At 44.7% G+C, this 19,876-nt stretch overlaps 1 protein-coding gene across 1 annotated transcript; it reads right to left on the minus strand.

Annotated features, from left to right (window-relative positions):
- Positions 1–570: 570 nt before the first annotated feature.
- Positions 571–16,974, minus strand: LOC137353311 (myelin and lymphocyte protein-like). The gene is made up of 4 exons (XM_068019445.1): positions 16,867–16,974; positions 11,911–12,078; positions 7,548–7,673; positions 571–993 (listed from the first exon to the last, which is right to left on the minus strand). The coding sequence occupies exons 1-4, from the start codon at positions 16,954–16,956 to the stop codon at positions 916–918; spliced, it is 462 nt and encodes a 153-aa protein (XP_067875546.1). The 5' UTR covers positions 16,957–16,974; the 3' UTR covers positions 571–915.
- Between the last annotated feature and the right edge of the window lie 2,902 nt (positions 16,975–19,876).

The following is a 19,876-nucleotide window of genomic DNA, read 5'->3' on the forward strand; positions in this document are numbered from 1 at the left end:
TAATACAATAAAGTTATCATAAATGCAAGGATAAGGGTTCAAAATATTCAAGCAGATTTTTCTCTTTCAATGCTTGGGTGTAAAGACTCTCCTGGATGAACCGTATCGGAGAAATTCAGATGGGGAGGATTGCACAGTCTTCATGCAGCATCATTGATTTTCTATCCATTTAAATTAATAAGCAGAAGATCAGACAAGCTCCTTTCTGGACTTGTGATTTTATCTACTCTATTTTCCTCCACCCAGGCCTAAACACTGTGAGAGGAAAATCCACCCTGAGGTCTCTTGATTAGCCCACCTTCTAGTCTCTGAAGCTAAAATATTAACCATTCATCTGGAATTCTCGACCTGAGAGAAACTCATCCACACAAAAGCCTTTACACTGGATTGCAAACAGCTTAACAACTGATTGCAGAGTCTGTTGACCATTCAACTGCTTCAGAAGAGTGGTATAAACAAGATACAAGCTATCCATGGGATATGGCACCTAGGAACAGGAGTAGGTAATTCATCCCCTCCACCAGTCACTTAGATGGTGGATGATTTGTATCTGTATCTTAACTCCATCAACCTGACTTGGTTCCCTTAATACCCTTGCCTAATCAAAAAAAATAGCTAACAAGCAGAGTTTTGAAATTTTGAAATTTACTTTTTTTGGGGAGGAGGGTTGAGGGTGGGAAAGAGCTCCAGATTTTCACTTCCCTGTGGAACTTTAGTATTAAAAGGTTGGGAGTACTAAAATACTTTCATAGCCCATTAGTTCTGTTGTGTAACTTCCTGATTATATGTAAACGCTGCAATTACAGTTGCAATGTGAATAATGTAAAAAAACATTAAGGAGAGAGCAATCAGCAAGTTTGGGAAGGAGGAAAAATCTTCTCGTCAGACGATGACATTTGCTGCTTGTCTTGATGCTCATGAGGAAGACTTCCATCTCAGTATTGACAATATCCCATGTATCGTGTAAAGTAAGGTGGCCACGAATGCAAACACCTGAAACAGCAAGAAACAAGAATGTTTGATATTATCTTCGCTAAACTTTAAACAGAACAGATTTGTGCCATTTTAGAAGTGAATTCCATTCTACACCCAGAAGTTACTGAAATAGCTTACAATTCAAGAATGCACACAGCGGTTCAGAGGTTTACCCAGTGACGACTAAGCATCTGAGATCAGGCTGGTACCAGCTTTGACCCTGTTCTCAGCTCATCACATTTAGAGTGGAAAACCAAGGGGAAAGCTCCTGATCATCACTATCCCAGTGACCACCCCACCCCCCACCCCCCCTACCCCCCCCCCCCCCCCCGCCCTGCTGTATGAGTAACAAGAGAGAATTGGGCTCAGTTCTGATGCCCTCAACACTGTCAACATTACCACTTTCTTAGCTGGTGCTGTTAATAAACAGTGAACAGGCAAGGGAAGAAGATATCACCTTCAAATATAAAGGAAGAAATGTGTATGCATTTCTATACTTGTCAAGATGAGCACCATTCATACTGGTGAGGGAGATTTTCTGTTTCGGAAATGCATGCCAGAATCTTCCCAGTGCCACGGATGTGGGTTTAAAGGCGGGACTGAGAGTACACTGACAATGAGAGCGTCGGGTCAGCAGGCCAATGCATTCCCACTTCCTGTTGATCTTGCCGGAGGCAGGTGACAAACGAAAGGGGCAACGAGCGCTGCAGTGGCAGATAGACAATAATTAGCAATAAGGAGGCGAATGAGGGGATGGAGAGGATCTTCCTGGTGCCAGAGCGGCCTCTTGCTGAGTCCCAAGCCGGGCAGTTCAGTGGAGGTGGCCGCCCTGCTGCAGGCCAGATGGTCACCGGAGCCAGAGACTCTACGCCTCAATGACAGGGCCGCGGGCAGGACAGGCTGTACTCGTGGCCTAAATGAATCCACCGGAGGGGTTTCCCCTCCCCTCCGAGAGGCCGACTGGATTTATCCCTCATCATTTTTAAATTTGATGTACATCCCCGAGGGCACTTCCATTTTGATGTGTGGTCTCCCTGCTGCCTGAGTAGCGCCTACCTCTGCCAGTGGGGCTGCTGGCCTTCCAAAGCTGCTGCTCCTCTGATTGGGCCAGTAGCCTCTGGAACGCCCACACCCCAGTTCTTAACCGGATAGGGCTCTGGGAGGCAGCTTCTTAATTGGCCAGCTCCAGGAAGATCACGCAGGCGGGCAGGACACACAGGCGATCGGGGCCAGGACCCGCATTTGTTCCTGATGAAAGGGTATTTTCAAACTCTGTAAGATCCCACCCGCCGTGTCAGAATCATGCACTCCCAGGCAATTTCTGGGACAGTCGAATGCAGGGTACAGTTCTCTCTGCTCTCCCTCAAGGATTGCCTGAGACCCAACCCAGATGAGTAAATAGTAACAGAAATTCCATTTGATCATCCCAGACATTTCAGAGTGAGTCTGCATTGATGAAAAAAAAATTGGCAACCCAACAAAAGCACTGAAAATAGTTCAGTCTTCAGACGAAAGTGTCACTCAGCATAGCACTGGAGCACCAGATGAGACTGTTAGCAGGTTTGTTCCCTGGTCTGTGCTAAGTTTGCTGATTCAGCTGTGGCAGCAATTGAGATGCTACACTTGGCCTCAGCACTGGTGGTCTAGGGAAATGTGGAGAGAAACAAAATCAGTCAGTTTCCTGGACCCAATCATAATCCAAAGACTCCAACTGGATGTATGGAGGCTAACCACTCTGGCTGACATGGAGAATAGTACTAGGCATCTGTGGAACCAGACTCCAGAGAGAATCAGTGCTTTTAGAAGAGGTGGGGAGCAAATTATCAAAAACAATATACTCTCTACAATATGCTACCAAAAGAAAATTAGTCACCTAACCATTATCATTTCTTTATCTTCCTAATTCTAGCATTTTTGAGATCTTTAGCTGAGGAACAAATATGAGCAGACAACATGTAAACTGTTCAAGTAACATTCTTCTGTTATTTAATGGAGCTGTTAACCTTATTAAATAAACAGTTTCATGCCAATATTAAAAATGGAGTATTATCCACAGCTGTTACATAAGTTTCTAAATTCACTTGAAAAAGCCCTTCAAAACACTCCTGCAGGGGATGCAGAGACCAAGTGGGCCCACATCAGAGACGCCATCTATGACTCAGCAATGACCACCTTTGGCAAACTTGAGAAGCAGAATACAAACTGGTTTCAATCTCACTTTGAAGAGCTGGAACCTGTCATAGCCACTAAACGCACTGCACTGTTGAACTACAAGAAAGCCCCCAGCAAGTTAACATCCGTAGCACTTAAAGTAGCCAGTAGCGCTGCACAAAGAACAGTCAGGCGCTGTGCAAATGACTACTGGCAACACCTATGCAGTCACATTCAGCTGGCTCTGACACTGGAAACAGCAGAGGAATGTATGATGGCTTAAGAGAGCTTTTGGGTCAACCATCAAGAAGATCACCCCCTCCTCAAGTCTAAATCAGGGGACACGATTACTGACCAATGCAAGCAAATGGACCGCTGGGTGGAGTACTACCTAGAACTGTACTCCAGGGAAAATGTTGTCACTGAGACCACCCTCAATGCAGCCCAGTCTCTGCCTGTCATGGATGAGCTGGACGAACAGCCAACAAAATCAGAATTTAGTGATGCCATTGATTCTCTAGCCAGTGGAAAAGCCCCTGGAAAGGACGGCATTACCCCTGAAATAATCAAGAGTGCCAAGCCTGCTATGCTTTCAGCACTCCATGAACTGCTTTGCCTGTGCTGGGATGAGGGAGCAGTACCACAGGACATGCTCGATGCCAATATCATCACCCTCTATAAGAAAAAGGGTGACCGCGGTGACTGCAACAACTACCGTGGAATCTCCCTGCTCAGCATAGTGGGGAAAGTCTTTGCTCGAGTCATTTTAAACAGACTCCAGAAGCTGGCCGAGCGTGTCTACCCTGAGGCACAGTGTGGCTTTTGAGCAGAGAGATCCACCATTGACACGCTGTTCTCCCTTTGCCAGCTACAGGAGAAATGTCGCGAACAACAGATGCCCCTCTATGTTGCTTTCATAGATCTCACCAAAGCCTTTGACCTCGTCAGTAGACATGGTCTCTTCAGACTACTAGCAAAGATCAGATATCCACCAAAGCTACTATCATCACCTCATTCCATGACAATATGAAAGGCACAATTCAGCATAGCGGTGCCTCATCAGACCCCTTTCCTATCCTGAGTGGTGTGAAACAGGGCTATGTTCTCGTACCTACACTGTTTGGGATCTTCTTCTCCCTGCTGCTCTCACATGCGTTCAAGTCTTCAGAAGAAGGAATTTTCCTCCACACAAGATCAGATGGCAGGTTGTTCAACCTTGCCCGTCTAAGAGCGAAGACCAAAGTACGGAAAATCCTCAACAGGGAACTCCTCTTTGCTGACGATGCTGCATTAACATCCCACACAGAAGAGTGTCTGCAGAGACTCATCGACAGGTTTGCGGCTGCCTGCAACGAATTTGGCCTAACCGTCAGCCTCAAGAAAACCAGCATTATGGGACAGGACGTCAGAAATGCTCCATCCATCAATATCGGCAACTACGCTCTAGAAATGGTTCAAGAATTCACCTACCTAGGCTCAACAATCACCAGTAACCTGTCTCTCGATGCAGAAATCAACAAGCGCATGGGAAAGGCTTCCTCTGCTATGTCCAGACTGGCAAAGAGGGTGTGGGAAAATGGCACACTGACACGGAACACAAAAGTCCGAGTGTATCAAGCCTGTGTCCTCAGTACCTTGCTCTACGGCAGCGAGGCCTGGACAATGTATGTCAGCCAAGAGCAACGTCTCAACTCATTCCATCTTCTCTGCCTCCAGAGAACCTTTGGCATCAGGTGACAGGACCATATCTCCAACGCAGAAGTCCTCGAGGCGGCCAACACCCCCAGCATATACACCCTACTGAGCCAGCGGTGCTCGAGATGGCTTGGCCATGTGACCCACATGGAAGATGGCAGGATCTCCAAGGACACATTGTACAGCGAGCTTGTCACTGGTATCAGACCCACCGGCTGTCCATGTCTCCGCTTTAAAGGCGTCTGCAAACGCAACATGATGTCCTGTGACATTGATCACAAGTCGTGGGAGTCAGTTGCCAGTGATCGCCAGAGCTGGCGGGCAGCCATAAAGGTGGGGCTAAAGAGTGGCGAGTCGAAGAGACTTAGCAGTTGGTAGGGAAAAAGACAGAAGCGCAAGGAGAGAGCCAACTGTGTAACAGCCCCGACAACCAATTTTATCTGCAGCACCTGTGGAAGAGTCTGTCACTCTAGAATTGGCCTTTATAGCCACTCCAGGCACTGCTTCACAAACCACTGACCACCTTCAGGTGCTTACCCATTGTCTCTCGAGACAAGGAAGCCAAAGAAGAAGAAATGGATATGAACAGGATCAATTTGCATCTATGAATATCAACTGGCTTTGTCACTTAAAATTTTTTTAAATTCTGTCATGGGATGTGTGCTTCACTGACAAGGCCAGCATTTATTGTCCATCCCGAATTGCCCTTGAGAAGGTGGTGGTGAGTCGCCTTCTTGAGCTGTTGCAGTCCATGTGGTGTGGGTACATCCACAGTGCTGTAAGGGAGGGACTTCCAGGATTGGACAGTGAAGGCTATATAGTTCCAAGTCAGAATTGTGTGTGACTTGGAGGGGAGCTCGTAAGTGGTGGTGTTCCCATACATCTGCTGTCCTTGATGGTGATAGAAGTCACAGGTTTGGAAAGTGCTGATGAAGGAGCCTTGGCGAGTTGCTGCTTTGCATCTTGTAGATGGTACACACTGCTGCCACAGTGCACTGGTAGTGGAGGGAGTGAATGTTGAAGGTGGTGGATGGGGTGCCAATCAAGCAGGCTGCTTTGTCCTGGATAACGTCAAGCTTCGAGTGTTGTTGGAGCTGCATCCCACCAGGCAAGTGGAGAGTATTCCATCACACTCCTGACTTGTGCCTTGCAGATGATGAAAAGACTTTGAGGAGTCAGGAGGTGAGTTACTCCCTGCAAAAATCCCAACCTCTGACCTGCTGTTCTAGCCACAATATTTATATGGCTGGCCCAGTTAAATTTCTAGTCAATGATGACCCCCAGGATGTTGATGGTGGAGATTCAGCATTGAATGTTAAGGGACATGCTTATTGCAGATGGTCATTGCCTGGCATTTGTGTGGTGCAAATGTTACCTGCCACTTAATCAGCCCAAGCTTGAAAGTTGTCTAGGTCTCACTGCATGCGGACACGGACTGCTTCAATATCTGAGGTGCTGAATATTGTGCAATCAGTGAATATCCCCACTTCTGACCTTTTGATAGAGGGAAGGTCATTGATGAAGCAGCTGAAGATGATTCGGCCTAGGACAGTACTCTGAGGAACTTCTGCAGCAATCTCCATTGCGCTGAGATGATAGGCCTCCAACAACCACACCTTTGTGCCAGGTATAACCCAAGCCAGTGGGGAGCTTTCCCAGGATTCATATTAACTTCAATTTTGCTAGTGCTCCTTAATGCCACACTCAGTAAAATGCTGCCTTGAAGTCAAGGGCAGTCACTCTTACCTCATCTCTTGAATTGAGCTCATTTATCCGCTCATTTATCCATGCTTGGACCAAGTCTGGAATGAGGTCCGGAGCTAAGTGGTCCTAGTGGAATCCAAACTAAGCATCAGTGAGCAGGTTATTGGTGAGTAAGTGCCACTGGATAGCACTGTCAGTGACACCTTCCATCACTTTGCTGATGATTGAGTAGACTGATAGGGTGATAATTGGCCAGATTGGATTTGTCCTGTTTATTTGAACAGAACATACCTGGGCAATTTTCCACATTGTCAGGTAGATGCCAGTGTTGCAGTTGTACTGGAGCAGCTTGGCTGGAGGTGTGGCTAGTTCTGCAGCACAAGTCTTCAACGCAATAGCCACATGTTGTCAGGGCCTATACTCTTTGCCGTATTCACTCAGCCATGAGTGAATCAAATTTGCTGAAGATTGGCATCTGTGATGTTGGGGACCTCAGTAGGGGGGCCAGATAGATCATTCACTCTGCACTTCTGGTGGAGGATGGTTGCTAATGCTTCAGCCTTGTCTTTTGCAATCAAGTGCTGGGTTCCGCTAGCACTGAGGATGGGGATGTTTATGGAGCCTCCTCCCCCTCCCATTAGTTATTTAATTGTCCACCATCATTCAAGACTGGATGTTGCAGGACTGCAGAGCTTTGATCTGATCCAGTGGTTGTGGGATCTCTTGGCTCTGTCAATAACATTCTGCTTCTGCTGTTTGGAATGCATGTCGTCTTGTGTTGTAGCTTCACCAGGTTGGTACCTCATTTTTAGATATACCTGGTGCTGCTCCTGGCATGCTCTACTACACTCTTCATTAAGCCTCATTGTTGGTTAATGTTCTGCTGTTTTATACCATTAATTCTATACTCAAAAACAATAAGACATATTTTGTCCATTTGTTGAACATTGCACTGGTCAATTATACAGCATAGTTTCCACAGAAGTGGGAGACAGTATTTTAACAAATGCATGGTGACTTACTGTGGCAGCAATGTTGATTTTGTAACTTTTTGGATTCGAGTTTACTAAAATGAGCCTTGTGTCACTCGCCTCCAGAACTGCAACACTTAAATAAAACACAGCTGCAATGAAATGGTAGAAGACATCCTGGAAGAGAAGAGGAAGCACAGAATAAGAACCATATCTCACAATCATTTTACAATTGGGCGGCACAGTGGCGCAGTGGTTAGCACCGCAGCCTCACAGCTCCAGCGACCCGGGTTCAATTCTGGGTACTGCCTGTGTGGAGTTTGCAAGTTCTCCCTGTGTCTGCGTGGGTTTCCTCCGGGTGCTCCGGTTTCCTCCCACAAGCCAAAAGACTTGCAGGTTGGTAGGTAAATTGGCCGTTAAAAATTGCCCCTAGTATAGGTAGGTGGTAGGGGAATATAGGGACAGGTGGGGATGTGGTAGGAATATGGGATTAGTGTAGGATTAGTATAAGTGGGTGGTTGATGGTCGGCACAGACCCGGTGGGCCGAAGGGCCTGTTTCAGTGCTGTATCTCTAAACTAAACTAAAATTGGCTCCCCCAAAGGTTCAGCTGGTAAATGCACTGCCCACTGAGAAAAGCCAAAAAAAGTTGCAGCAGGGAAATTGCAATGGTTGGCTTAAGCTAGGCACATGAAAGTTTTGTTAGCTATGGTTCTAATCTGGTAACTCCAGTAGGAAATGCATGCTTGAGGAAAGGACAGTCAAAAATCCCACTGACCCTTACTGAATAGTTCCACACATGAATAATGGTGACTTGATGAGGTACCAGAGGGCAACAGGGATCCACAGAAATGTAACCCAGTAAAAGTCAGGAGAGGTGGGAGAATACTAAAGGGATCAAAATAATATCACTGTCATAAAACCATTTACACAATTCAATGGTGCGCTAATTCTCTTGTTTCAGCATTGCTTCACCTTCTACAATTGCCCTCAAGCAATTTTTCTAACAGATTTAACATATCATAATTTCTTGGATTAATTTTTGTTCAATAATTCGCTTTTCCTCCTACTTTCCTTTAAAGAGTTTACATATAAGCATATAAAAATAACTATGCAAAATCTAGGCAGTTATCTAGCACTATGCTGGATGCTATCGATCATGGTATTCATAGAATTTTACAGCACAGAAGGAGACCATTCAGCCTGTGCTGTGTTTCTGATAGTTCAAGGAAAAGAGCCACTCAAACCCTAATCCCTACTCTTACGTCTTAAATTTATCTTTTTCAAATATTTGAAGCAGGTGCTCTGACACGACTTTTCAAATCCTCTCTGGCCACAGGAGAGGTACCAGAGGAATGGACGACAGCGAATGTGGTACCATTATTCAAGAAGGGTAGCAGGGTAATTACAGGTAATTACAGGCCTGTGAGTCTAACATCACTGGTTGGGGAACTATTGGAAAAAATTCTGAGGGACAGGAATAATCTCCACTTGGAGAGGCAGGGATAGTCAGCATGGCTTTGTCAGGGGGAGATCGTGTCTAACTAACTTGATTGAATTTTTCGAGGAGGTGATTCGATGTGTAGATGAGGGTAAAGCAGTTGATGTAGTCTACATGGACTTCAGTAAGGCTTTTGATAAGGTCCCACATGGGAGATTGGTCAAGAAGGTAAGAGCCCATAGGATCCAGGGCAATTTGGCAAATTGGATCCAAAATTGGCTTAGTGGCAGGAGGCAGAGGGTGATGGTCAAGGGTTGTTTCTGCGAGTGGAAGCCTGTGAACAGTTGTGTATCGCAGGGATCAGTGCTGGGACCCTTGCTGTTTGTAGTGTACATGAATGATTTTGACCTGAATATAGGAGGTATGATCAGGAAGTTCGCAGGTGATACGAAAATTATTGGTGTCATAAATAGTGAGGAGGAAAGCCTTAGATTACAGGACGATATAGGTGGGCTGGTAAGATGGGCGGAGCAGTGGCAAATGGAATTTAATCTTGAGAAGTGTGAGGTGATGCATTTTGGGAGGACTAACAAGGCAAGGGAATATACAATGGATGGTAGGACCGTAGGAAGTACAGAAGGTCAGAGGGACCTTGGTGTACTTGTCCATAGATCACTGAAGGCAGCAACACAGTTAGATAAGGTGGTTAAGAAGGCATATGGGATACTTGCCTTTATTAGCCGAGGCATAAAGTATAAGAGCAGGGAGATTGCGATGGAGCTGTATAAAATGCTAGTTAGGCCACACTGGAGTACTGTGTACAGTTCTGGTCACCGTACTATAGGAAGGATGTGATTGCACTGGAGAGGGTACAGAGGAGATTCATCAGGATGTTGCCTGGGCTGGAGCGTTTCAGCTATGAAGAGAGACTGAAAAGGCGAGGGTTGTTTTCCTTAGAGCAGAGAAGGCTGAGGGGGGACATGATTGAGGTGTACAAAATTATGAGGGGCATTGATAGATTAGATAGGAAGAAACATTTTCCCTTAGAAGAGGGCTCAAAAACCAGGGGGCATAGATTTCAGGTAAGGGGCAGAAAGTTTTGAGGGGATTAGAGGAAAATTTTTTTTACCCAGAGAGTGGTTGGAATCTGGAACGCACTGCCTGAAGAGGTGGTAGAAGCAGGAATCCTCACAACATTTAAGCAGTATTTTGATGAGCACTTGAAACGCCATAGCATACAAGGCAATGGGCCAAGTACTGGAAAATTAGATTAGAATAGTTAGGTGCTTGATGGCCGGCACAGACTCGATGGGCCGAAGGGCCTGTTTCTGTGCTGTATGACTCTGTGACTCTATGACTATGACTTTCCTTCTACAGATTCTGCTCCCACCATTGTTTCTGGTCACACGTTCCTTCACTGTCACTGGGTCATAATCCTGGAACTCCCTTCCTAACAACACTGTGGGTGTACCTACACCACACAGACCGCAGTAGTTCAAGAAGACAGCTCACCACCACCTTGCCAGAGGCAATTATGGATGGGGAGTAAATACTGGCCTCGCCAGCATTGCTCATATCCCATGAACGAATTTTAAAAACTCCATGTCCGAACAACCGTCTACACATATAATAATTTTCCTAAACTCTCCTATCATTCTTAAGTGTTATACCTTCCAGTTATCAAATCACTAACTGATGGAAATAATTTCTCCCGATTTATTTTATATAATAAACAGCAATAATAATAAATCACCCCAATAAAGTGTTTCTTAGCCGTTTCTATCTTGTAATGCAAGTAAGATTGTTTTATATTTTCAGGTACTCCTGAAATGCGACTCACTGGGACACAAGTGTTGATATCACTTCCATTTAAATGATATCAAAATTCCAACTCCTACAAATTATACACCACTTTACTCACATGGATCTGCACCAGAAAACCCATAGAGATCTATTTATTACCTGTTCCTTTGTCAACATCTTTATACATAGTTGTAATGAATTTTTGATGAGTTGTCATGGCACAACCTGGTCTGCAGACATGCATCATGGAATCAGAGAAGTCATAGAGAGTCTTTTACGGCACAGAAGGAGGCCATTTTGTCCATTGAGTCCATGCTGGCTCTCCACAGAGCTATGCAGTCAGTCCCACTCCCCCACTCGATCCCCATAGCCCTGCAAGTCTATTTCTCTCAGGTAGCCATCCAATTTCCTCTTGAAGTCATTGATCCGCTTCCACCACCCTTAGTGGGCAGTGAGTTCCAGGTCATTACCACCCACTGCATTAAAAAAATGCTTCCTCATATTCCCCCTGCATCTTTTCCCCAAAACTTTCAATCTGTGTCCCCTAGTCCTTGTACTATTTGTCAATGGGAACAGTTTTTTCTTGTCTAACATACCTAAGCCTGTCATAATCTTGTACACTTCTATTAAGTTTTATTAAATTCAAAAATTAAGGAGTAAAGTCAATATCAATGATTCCCCATATAACCACTACCTGGGCTGCCAACAACTCTGCAGCTCTGGCTCAGCATGGGCAGCAACATTTGTATTTTGTTGATAATTGGTTGGAGAGCAATTTCAACTTACCCACCCAGTGGGCACAGGGCAGGGAATGGCCTTTGAAATTGAGCCTTCAGTCTTACCACCTTACTGCTGAGTTGGAAACCTGATTTGTCCCATTTTTTTTTCATTTCCTGTTATCACTAAGTGTGTTCTAAGGACGTGTGGTAGAATCTATGATATGAATAATTTTTGAGTATTCTACCGTGCTGGACTGAAGTATCAAATAAAGTAAAGCATTCCAGTTTGTTAACTTGAGCTTTAAGCTGAACACATCATCATTAGGGAAACATTAGAAGATTATAGAACAGAAAATGATGCTTATGTTGCTGAAGTTAGAATATCGCTACAGATTTGCAATGGGGACTGTTCTGTTGCCTAATTGGGAGCTGATAGAAGGTCATAGACGTACCACTGCAGTCCATGCAGATGAACTGTTCTGAACTCCAGCCAGGTACAGTATGAGCAGCAATGTAGTTATAACAAAGCAGAAGACTGAAACAAACATCACCCAGCCTTGATCCGCTGCAAATGAAACTCGAGCAGAAGCCACAAGGATCCAAACCAGGCCACCAAAAACCTAGAAAGATAAATACAAAAAAAAATCATAGATACAAAATGCCTACCTGATCTGACCCACACGTTATTCCAATTCCAGATCATGTGATTTACTCAATTTGACATTGCCTAGTAAACCGGCTTCAGAAGCTGCTAAGAAGTTCAGTAATATTAACACCATCACAGAACACCATCCCTCACTACAAAGATCGCAGAGGTTCAAGGTTCACCTTGTCCAGAACAGTGGAACTAGAGGGCACGGCCTGCACTTGAAAGGGGTAAGTTCAAAATGAATGAGTAGAAACAAAATTTTAGTGAGCAAGTGGATAACCTCTGGATTAGATTCCCCAGGGAGACAATGGAAGCAAATTATTTTGATTCGATTAAAAGCAAATTAGATAGAATTCTTTCAGAAAGTAACATTTTGGATACAGTAGGTAATTTGAGACGTGCCGTGTGGTAAGTGTAGCATGATTTGGAAGAACAGATGACTTTGGACCTATGGTTCACAAAGCTTGCCACCATTGGGGATTTTGTGTCATTTCTGAGTCTGTTGTCGACTAATGGGATTCTATGATTAGTCAACAATGCCATTACTATTGTGTCATGCAACTACCAGGATGGTTGTTAAGAGGAAATTCTGCCGATTATTCTCATCCTGATCACTGTCTATTGATCACTACTGGAACTGTACACTGTGGGCTGGATCTTGTTCTCCTCCCGACGGCCGGTTTCATGGTGGGGGGGGTGCCAGAGAATCAGAGTGGCAGTGGCCGCCACGGAACCCAACGCAGGGATTGCCTGTTCCAATTGTCCTGGAGGGCGGGACAACAGCCTTGCAACCCAGAGGCCAAATGAGGGGCTCTTACCGCCACCGCTGGGATCTTACTAGCGGCCGGGGGGATGGGCCCTCCGCCACATGGGGAGGATGCCTTGGAATAGGAGGCACCCTCCCTGTGGGCTTGGGTGGGGGGGGTGGGGGAGGACCCTCCTTCGTGAGCAATTTGTGGCCCACAGAGGGCCCTTACCAGGAACAAATGTACCCCTGGCCTGATCTCACACCCACACCCTGCCACCACCACCCCCGCCTCCGCCAGGACCTTCCAGACTGACCCTGGCGATACCATCTCACTTACCTGAGTTGCAGGTTTCCAGTGCTGGGCCTGGATCCGAGGCCTCTGCAGTACCGGCAGTGGCCACTGCTCCTGGTGGTGCTGCCACTACAGCTGAGCGGCTGGCCCTCTAATTGGCTGGCAGCTCTTAGGGGTGGGAACCCCATTTCCATTAAGTGTTTAAAGGGGGCAGGGATCCCGCTTCCCTAAACTTTGGCCCCAAAAGACCTGAGGATTTTTCCAGGGTCAGAAAAAATACAGAGGTTGGGTTCCTCCAGATTTTTCGGCCCAGTGCCAAGAGCCCCTGCATAAAATCCAGCCGTGTGTGTGGCCAGCTTCTAAGGGTAGGATTGTGCTTAGCTAGGATGTCCCCAAGTTGAAGGACCTGCCAACATTTACTGCTAAGGCTTTCCTCTGAATAACTGAGTGAAGGACTGGGAAGGTGATTGCTATCCCAGCAAGAGTAGGAGAAAGGAGAAAATTTGAGGGAAAGAAACTTTAAAATTAAAGTTGGCTCACAGTTTAAGTATGAACTTAACTCAACCTCAGACTTAACCTCAAACATGACTTCACCTTCAGCATTGACTAAAATCCAACCACAGCCTTAATTTCCACTAAAGCTTTCAATTCAACCTCAGCTTTCAGTTCAACTGTAACTTCACCTTCAAACTTAGTCGCAGCCCTAATCTTATATTCACCACACCTTCAGCTTCAAATTTAAAGCTGCCTCAACTTTAACTTCAAACAGTTCTTCATCTTGAACCTCAGTCTCAACTAAAATTCCATTTTACCCTCACTTCAATTCCAATCTGAAACTGAGTCTCAACTTTCACCTGAAGTTCAGCTTTCCACAGGTAAATAATCCCGAGCATTTTAATGGGAAAAGCTGATTTACGAGAGAGTTGAGAGTCCTTGAGGCAGAAACCAAAACAACATTCAAGAATTGATCAGATAGGTGAATGAAGGAAAAGGCTTTGAAGGCATATGAATAAAGTGTGTAAGTGATTAGAACTATTTGATCATAAAAGCATCAATTCCAATATGGACTGGCTGGGCAAAAGCCATGTTTCCTGTTGTAACTTTTATGTATTTCTATGTAATGTTTCCTGTTTGCAAATATGTCCCTCATTGATAAGTAAATAGGTGTAAGGCCAACTCACATAACCAATTGGTCTATAAATGGACTAATTTCGAAATTGCATTTGTATGGAGCCTTTCACAGCCTTAGGGTTTCCCAAAGAACTTTAAAGATAATGAAATACTTTTGAAGTGTAGTCACTGTTGTAATGTAAGAAAAGTGGTATCAATTTGTACACAAGCTCCCACAAACAGCAATGAGATAATGATCACATCATCTGCTTTTAGTGTGGTTGATCAAAGGATAAATATTGGCCGGACACCAGGAAGAACGGAAATAAAAGCAAGAAATGCTGGAAATACTCAGCAGGTCTGGCAGCATCTGTGGAGACAGAAGCAGAGTTAACGTTTCAGGTCAGTGACCCTTCATCAGACCCAGGAAGAACTCCTTTGCTCTTCTTCAAATCGGGCCATGGGATCTTTTACATACACCCAAGAGGACACAGGGAACTCAGTTTAATGAAAGATGGCAGCTCTATCAATGCAGCACGGCATTAGAGTGTTAACCTAGATTTTTGTGCACATGTCACTGGAGTGAGACCTCAACCAACAACCTTCTGGCTCAGAGGAAAAATAGCTAAAAATAAAAATGGGCCACGCTGGACAACATCATTTAACTGGAAGCCAACAAGATATTAATTAACACATTTAATTCATCAACACTTTCAGAGAGAATTCTTATGTTCGTCTATGAAAAGCTTTCAATAGTTCTGTTCCTGATGCCATGAATTCTTATTGGCCTAGGGTTCCACAGTCACCCTCTCGTACTATATCCAAGTGACCGATTCATCATGTTTGACACTGAACAATAAGCTGACCGGTTATTCAAGCTTAGGGGGAGGCATTCAAACATCACACTGTCCCTCAGAGATGATTAGATGAAGATCGGGAGCAGGAATTCCTGTTTATTTCCCCCTCCCTGGCCTAAGGGTACAGAGGATAAATGTCACCTTGTTATCATCAAATTGGGTGAGGTCAGTGAGTCCAGCACAGATCAGGGGTCAAACCACAAACATTCCAGACCAAATAATTCAGATTTTTGCATCCTTTACCAACTGAACTCTTGGCTGGGGACCTCCGATTGAGTTTTAAGTACCTTGTGGATGTCATTTACTATTAAAGTTGCTGACTGGGAGACAGTATCATTTACATTCGGGGGATTGAGAGTGTTTGACTGTGGGCGATAGTGTAAAACGGGTGATATCCAATCGGCCTCCCTTTATATATCTCTCCCAGTTTACATTTACATTCCATGGAGAGATACATAAATAGGGGTTGGTCCGATGTCACCCACTTTACTCGATTGCCCAAAGTCAAACTTGCCCCAGCTCATTCTATTACTGCAGTAAGAGATCAGAGACCACAGCCTGGGCTGAATGTATAAAAAAGAGAAAGGCTCAAACAAAGGACAACTCTTCCCGCAGACAGGCGAAAATCTGCTAATAGAAACCAGCTTCGCACGTAAACATTGATAAGTTACAGCCATAGTAATCCTTCCCGCATGTTCTTTTAGTTCTTCGGTGTTGTGTTTCATTTGTCCTACAGGCTTGCTCTCAGCATCTTGCCAAACCTGCTTCTTTGCAACTGGAATTTCTTTTTTGCCAAACAATTCCCCAGGTGACATGAAATTGTTTTCAGCTGTAGGAGCTAAAGAGTTAAACAACCTTCAGCCTGGATCATGTACTTTTTGCATTCCATTATGTATTTTTAGTAAGTAAAATAGAAAGTACCTGAATGCATTCCCCCAACAGAATAAGAATATAGTGACGGCTTATCTAGATCGATCAGTGTTTTCAAATAACCGATTGCAATTTAAACAAACTGGGATAGAACTGTAACCTGTTGCTGCAAACACTAACACCAGAAAAAAAAAGCTTTTCTTTCTTTCATAACATAGGCTCAACATTCACAAATCAGTTGAGTGAGTTCAAGAATTATTTGTAAACATTTATCTTCAACCATTTAAGTTTAGCTTTATTTACTTAATTCGCAATAAAGTTGTCTTTCAATTTTAAACCATCCTCTACAGATTACTTTTTCATTGTATTTTTCTTTGCCTCTTATTTGCCTCTTATTTCCCTTTGTATGTTTATCTCTATACTCATTTCTTCACACTCCTCTCATTGTCTCTCCCTCAGTTTCTCCATTTCTCTCCTTGGACTCTCTCCTCCACTTTCTCCCTCTATTTCTCCCTCACCTGTTCTGTATCCCTCTCCCTTCATGCTTTTCCCTGGCTCTCTCCATTCCTCTCTTTCCCTCCTCTTTTTCTGTCGCTGCCCTCTCCTTCTGCTCTAGTTTTTCTGAATATCCATATCTCTTATATGCCTTTCTATCTCTCCCCTATGTTCTTGTGCCTCTCTGTATCTTTCACCTCTTCTTTTCTCTTGCTACCTCTGCCTTTTGCTTTTCTCTTTGCCTGTACAGCTTCATGTACCCTAGTTTCCCATCACATGCTGTCTATAAACCTATTGGAATATCAAGGAACCTGGAAAAAAACACAGTATAAATGTACAAATACATTTTTTAAAAGCAGCGCAATAAAATAATGTAATGTTACTCACAAATTCACCCAACATCAGGAGCTCCGGAAATGATGTACACACTTTCCCCCCAGATGGTATGGGGCTAGTTGAAGCAGCTGGAGCTGACATGGTGTTATCTGTAGCACAAGTGATGTTTGAAAAGGGACTTCTTGGCTACTACAAGTGCAGTCACAGTTAAGTGACACTCTGAAGTTGTACTCTAGTGTGTATCAGGATTGATATACTAGGAACCGGTTGAAGGTGTGTCACTCAAACTTAATTATTCCTCACCAAACTTTTCATCATTGCACTGACACCACCTCTCATGCGAGACTGGAGACGAGGGGGGAGGGGAGTAGCTGTGCTAAATGTTTGTGAGGTGAGTACATGCTCATCCGCTTCTCACTTACTTCTCTATGGCTCAATGCACAGTTTCTTCATACTGTGAAAAATAAAAGCTGCTGAATTTAATTTTATCATGCCGAAACTGGTGGACAGTCTGTTTTGTATTACAAGGTATCTTTTGAGTAACACAAATATCACTGCATGAAGACAACTCCATGACTGGAATTTTAAGGCCCCCCAAAACGAGCGGTGGGGGGAGGGAGGGGAATGGCAGGGGGTCTAAAATTGAGTGGGAGGTGGGGAGGGTTGTTCCCGACCCCCTCCCACCCCCACTGCAATTTTACACAGGACGGCGGTGGCGAGAAACAGCCCACCCCAGGCCAATCAAGGCTCTTAAGTGGTCAATTAACTGGCACTTAAGGGCCTCCACCCACCACTGCGGGTATTTTACCATTGGCTGGCAGGAAGCCGAGGCCTCAAAAATCCCACCTGGTGAAACCAGGCAACCTTCTTGCGGGCTGAGGGGGGTGGGGCCCTCTTGATCAGGCACCATGTGCCCCACAGAGGGCCAACCCTGAAGCCCCAATGACCCCCAATGCACAACACTCCCTCCTTCCCCCCTTAACCAACACCTTTTGCCCCACCGGGGTTCGACCAATTGTCCCTGGCGAGGCCCTAAAAATTACCTTTTTCTGGGACGGTGGATAAAGGGGAGCCCGTTGACATACTGTACTTGGATTTCCAGAAAGCATTTGACAAGGTGCCACATAAAAGGTTATTGCGTAAAGTAGGAGCTCATGGTGTAGGGGGGGTAACATATGAGCATGGATAGAAGATTGGCTGACTGGCAGAAAACAGAGTATGCATAAATGGGTCATTTTCTGAGTGGCAGGATGTGACGAGTGGAGTCCCACAGGGGTCTGTGCCAGGGCCTCAACCGATGACGTGGTAGCTAAATTTGCAGATGACACAAAGATAGGTAGGAAAGTATGTTGTGCAGAGGACATAAGGAGGTTGTAGACCGATATAGCTAGGTTGAGTGAGTGGGTAAAAATCTGGCAAATGGAGTACAATGTGGGAAAATGTGAAGTTGTTCACTTTGGCAGGATGAATAAAAAAGCAGAGTATTGCTTAAACAGAGAATGACTGGAGCATTCTGAGGTGCAGAGGGATCTAGGTGTTCTAGTGCATGAGTCACAAAAAGTTAGTATGCAGGTTCAGCAAGTAATAAAGAAGGCTAATGGAATGCTATCCTTTATTACGAGAGGAATTGAAAATAAAAGTACAGTTGTTATGCTTCAGTCATACAGGGCATTGGTGAGACCACATCTCCAATACTGTGTGCAGTTTTGGTCTCCTTATTTAAGGAAGGATGTAAATGTATTGAAGGCGATTCAGAGGACGTTTTCTAGTTTGTTACCAGGAATGAGCGGGTTGTCTTATGAGGAAAGGTTGGACAGACTGGGCTTGTTTTCACTGGAGTTTAGAAGAGTGAGGGGAGATTTGATTGAAGTTTATAAGATCCTCAACAGTCTTGACAGGGTGGATGTGGAAAGAATGTTTCCTCTTGTGGGTGAGTCCAGAACTAGGAGGCACTGTTTTAAAATTAGGGGTCGCTCTTTTAGAACAGAGATAAGGAGGAATATCTTCTCTGAGGGTTGTGCAACTTTGGAACTCTCTGCCTCAGAAGGTGGTGGATACGGGGTCATTGAATATTTTTGAGGCGGAGGTAGATAGATTCTTGTTAGGCAAAGAAATCAAAGGTTATCGGGGATAGATGGGAGTGTGGAATTCAAGAAACAGATCAGCCATGATCATATTGAATGGCGGAGCTGTCTCGAGGGGCCGAATGGCCTACTTCTGCTCCTAATTCGTATGTTTGTATGTCCTTCATCTTCTTGCAATGGCTGGGTGTAGTCCCAGCAGTGGCCACCACTCCCAGTGGCACTGCTGGGACTAAGAGCTGCCGGCCCACTGATTGGCCAGCAGCTCCATTAGGTGGGACTTCCTGGGTGTTTGTGGGGGTGGTGGGGACAGACAAGAAAGTGGAGTTGAGCCCAGAATCAGATCAGCCATGATCTTATCGAATGGCGAAGCAGGCTCAAGGGGCCAAATGGCCTACTCCTGCTCCTAATTCTTGTGTTCTTGTATCATTCTTATTTCAAAACCTGATTCAGTGAGGTCAGATATATGTAAATTATTAATCAGACTGAGAACCATTTTCAGATCAAGTATATTGCCTAGAAAGAATAGCATCCAATTACCAAGATTTTATTATTTAGCAACAAAAAAAATTTCATTCATATAGTGTCTTTAATGAGTCAAACAACTCATGGCGCTTTACAAGAGGGTAATTAGGCAAAATTTGACACCAAGCCACATAGGGAAATACTGGGAGTTAAATTAGTTAGCCCCGAAAACAGATGCAGGGATCGCAATGCACGGTCAACCCACACCCATTCAGTGTAATGCAGGCAGCACGGCAATTTCGTTGGAAGCCTAGCACTACTTAAAGCTAACCCGCACCTCTTAAAGGTAAGGTGCATTGCGGCTAGAATAGATGCTGGGAAACATTTTACATGTGTACCTGGGAAAGAATGATTTGTGTTTATATAGCACCTTTCACAACGACTGAACATCTCAAAGCACTTTTTGAAGTTCAGTCACTGTTGGAATGCCATATGCACACAGCAAGTTCCCACAA

The sequence above is a fragment of the Heterodontus francisci genome, chromosome 3 (genome assembly GCF_036365525.1).
Source record: "Heterodontus francisci isolate sHetFra1 chromosome 3, sHetFra1.hap1, whole genome shotgun sequence".
In the NCBI taxonomy this organism is placed as follows: Eukaryota; Metazoa; Chordata; class Chondrichthyes; order Heterodontiformes; family Heterodontidae; genus Heterodontus; species Heterodontus francisci.